This window comes from Saprolegnia parasitica, assembly GCF_000151545.1.
Source record: "Saprolegnia parasitica CBS 223.65 unplaced genomic scaffold supercont2.140, whole genome shotgun sequence".
In the NCBI taxonomy this organism is placed as follows: Eukaryota; Oomycota; class Saprolegniomycetes; order Saprolegniales; family Saprolegniaceae; genus Saprolegnia; species Saprolegnia parasitica.
This window is the reverse complement of record NW_012156534.1, coordinates 31,610-34,261: the sequence shown is the minus strand read 5'-3', so window position 1 is coordinate 34,261 and position 2,652 is coordinate 31,610. Positions and strand designations below refer to the sequence as shown.

Below are 2,652 nucleotides of genomic sequence, written 5' to 3'. Positions count from 1 at the left end.
GGGATGCCATACTATACCGACAGCCTCATCACGCCGTGGCTGTACTCCTTGGCCGTGCCCGACCGACCGACGCAACGTCTCTTCGAAGTCGCCTACTGCGAGGCCAAAGGCGTCGCGTACTGCTCCACGCTTCCGATGCGTGAGACGCTCTTTCGAGCCTATCTCCTCGAGGGTCTTAACAACACGCTCCGCGACCGAGCTGTCTTTGACTCGGGCCTCTACTATGGTGTCGCCGTCACCAACACTACGACGCTGACGACGTTCTGCAGCGCGCCGGGTCGCCTTCCCGAGACCAACATTGACGCGGCCTGCGACGGCTGCCGTGAGATTGTGTCGGCTTCATTGCCACCGTCGCGGTTGCGCGACTGGATCGACGACAAGTGCCCGGAGACCGTGGCCGAGACAGCAACGACGTTCTGCCTCTTCTACGCGAGCAAGCTCGTGATGCCGTATTTGCTCTCGTACGAAGAGGCACGCATCGCTCGGTACAACCAGCTCCGTGGGTACCGTGACATGAGAGGTCCTGAAAAAGTCTGCTTCTACGACAGGCTTCAAGGTGCGCTTCGAAGCACAAAAGAAACGATCGGCAACGGCATCGGGTTTACGGCAGCTCTTCTGTTTGGCTTCTCGATATTACTCGCGTCCTACTTAACGTTTTGCTCGAAACGCGACCCCGCGGACGAAGAAGACGAGCTCATGTACTACACCATGACGCGCCAGCCATGGCAAGGGGTCTAATTGAGTCGAATACATGTACAAATTTATTGCCACATCACATTTTAGGCAGTAGCAACCATGTAATGTTAGCCTAGGTGGTGCGTCAACGTTGGTATTGTATCGAAGACTGCAAGTCGCGAACGAGCAACGCGCCGTTGGGGCTATGCCCGGACAAGCGTTGATGTCGCACAAAGGGAAGATCAGAGCATAGAGCATCCAAGTTTTTCAAGTTTTTGCCGAGTGGAGCCGCTCGGTTGCGTAGAGCTCAAGGACGGCGAGTGACTGCGCCGTCGCGATCTCTTGCTGCCGACGACGGTAAATAACAGTGATGGTAGTGGGGCACTTCTTGGGGTCGAGCGCCAAGCGGTAGTCCTATAGATCCTTGGGCAGTTGGGGCTCACCCTGAGACTGACGGCTGAAGCTTTCGGCTGCGCACGCCAACAAGGATCGAGTGTAGGTGTCCATGCCCTCGCCCGATGGCTGTAGCGTCTTGAGCGTCGTCTCGAGACGGCTGCACAGTCGGATGAGCCGTTCTCTACAAGCACCTCGGCGCGGTTCACGCCAGCGTGGCAGGAGGCGTCGTCATGCGCTGGATCTCACGTGCGGACGCCAAGATTGCTTTTCAAACGTAGAGCAGGTTGAGGCAATTGAGGTCGCGGTGCAGAAAGCCATTCCGGTGGAGTTCGGCCAAAGCGTTGACAATGACCCACGCAATGCCAATGGTCGAGTGGTCGAACGGAATGGGCTCACCCTTTCGCGTCTTGTCGAGGTACTGCCGGACGTTGCCGCCGTCCAGCGAGTAGGAGGAGACCTGCCTCGCTACCTCCCCTTACCTCTGCAAGGTGTCAACGAATGTTTCGAATAAGGGGCAAACGACGCCTGCATACATTTTTACATGTGCCAACCCGAGCCGACTGTCGTGAGAGTTCAGAAACGGATCGAGGAACGCGCTCGGAGATATCGCCGGAGGACCGCAACGATCCAGGCTCCATCATGCCCCGGGACACGAAGCATGCGACGACGACACTGAAGGACACCTGGCGGGGAGGAACTCCGACGCCCCGGGGCACAGATACCCGGTCACGGTCCAGTCTGCCAGCAAGGTCCGCACACCCATGAGTCCGGAGCTTCACGAGCTGACGGCGCGGCGGGAAACAAAAAACCTATTGCGGCGTTTTATTGGGTATTTAATTTTAAACTTTCGACCAATCACGCGCAGCTGCAAACCGGCACCCACGGCCGTCGAGCCGCTTGATGCGCCAAATCGCGTTCACAAATGAAGTCGCTCAAACTTGACAACATGATAGAAGACACTCTGGAGGTCATGATGTGCTACTCCTCGTCGGCGCGCGATGCGTATGACAACAATTATGTGCAATCGAAAACGTTTTGCGGATATGCCACAAACAAAACGACCCATTTCCTACGCGGGCTTCCTTCGTCGAGGTGGAGCAGAGGAGACACAGTGTTGGGGCCAAAAGGCAATCGGGTGCGGTGCGGTGGGTGACTGTTTCGCTAGGCGACCCAAGCAGAAATGCTTGGCGCCGCTTCGTCCGCCCCCGCTCCCGAAAACCAATTTTTCGATTCTCTAAAAATTTATAACTCCTACATTTATTGACGGCGCGGCGCCCTGCACGACGATGAGGCTTGGCTTGCCGCCTCGATGTGCTCCCGCGGGCATCGTATCAGGCAAAGACTAGGGCACTGATTTCCCAACACATTTTCTCTGCGACGCAGCTACCACCAGGCAATCAAACACTTCCCAGAATCGTATTGCACCCACATACTTCATTAAACCTTCTGCTCGCTGTAGTAAAAGCCGTCGGTCGCCCGCGTCCGCACTTGCGCCTCGTACGCATCGCCGGCCAAGATGGCGTCGACCGCCGACGCGGCGTCCGTCACGATGCGCCACGCGTTGTACTGCCCGCGACGCAG

The 2,652-nt window shown here is 57.2% G+C and overlaps 2 protein-coding genes across 2 annotated transcripts; one reads left to right on the top strand and one right to left on the bottom strand.

Annotated features, from left to right (window-relative positions):
- Window positions 1-135: 135 nt before the first annotated feature.
- On the top strand, window positions 136-738 carry SPRG_13053 (hypothetical protein; the record flags this gene model as incomplete). Its single annotated transcript, XM_012353929.1, has 2 exons — window positions 136-503; window positions 549-738. 2 exons carry the CDS (start codon window positions 136-138, stop codon window positions 736-738), a joined length of 558 nt encoding a protein of 185 aa, XP_012209319.1.
- A 601-nt stretch (window positions 739-1,339) lies between these two features.
- Window positions 1,340-1,834, bottom strand: SPRG_13052 (hypothetical protein; the record flags this gene model as incomplete). Its single annotated transcript, XM_012353928.1, has 2 exons — window positions 1,340-1,532; window positions 1,755-1,834. 2 exons carry the CDS (start codon window positions 1,832-1,834, stop codon window positions 1,340-1,342), a joined length of 273 nt encoding a protein of 90 aa, XP_012209318.1.
- Between the last annotated feature and the right edge of the window lie 818 nt (window positions 1,835-2,652).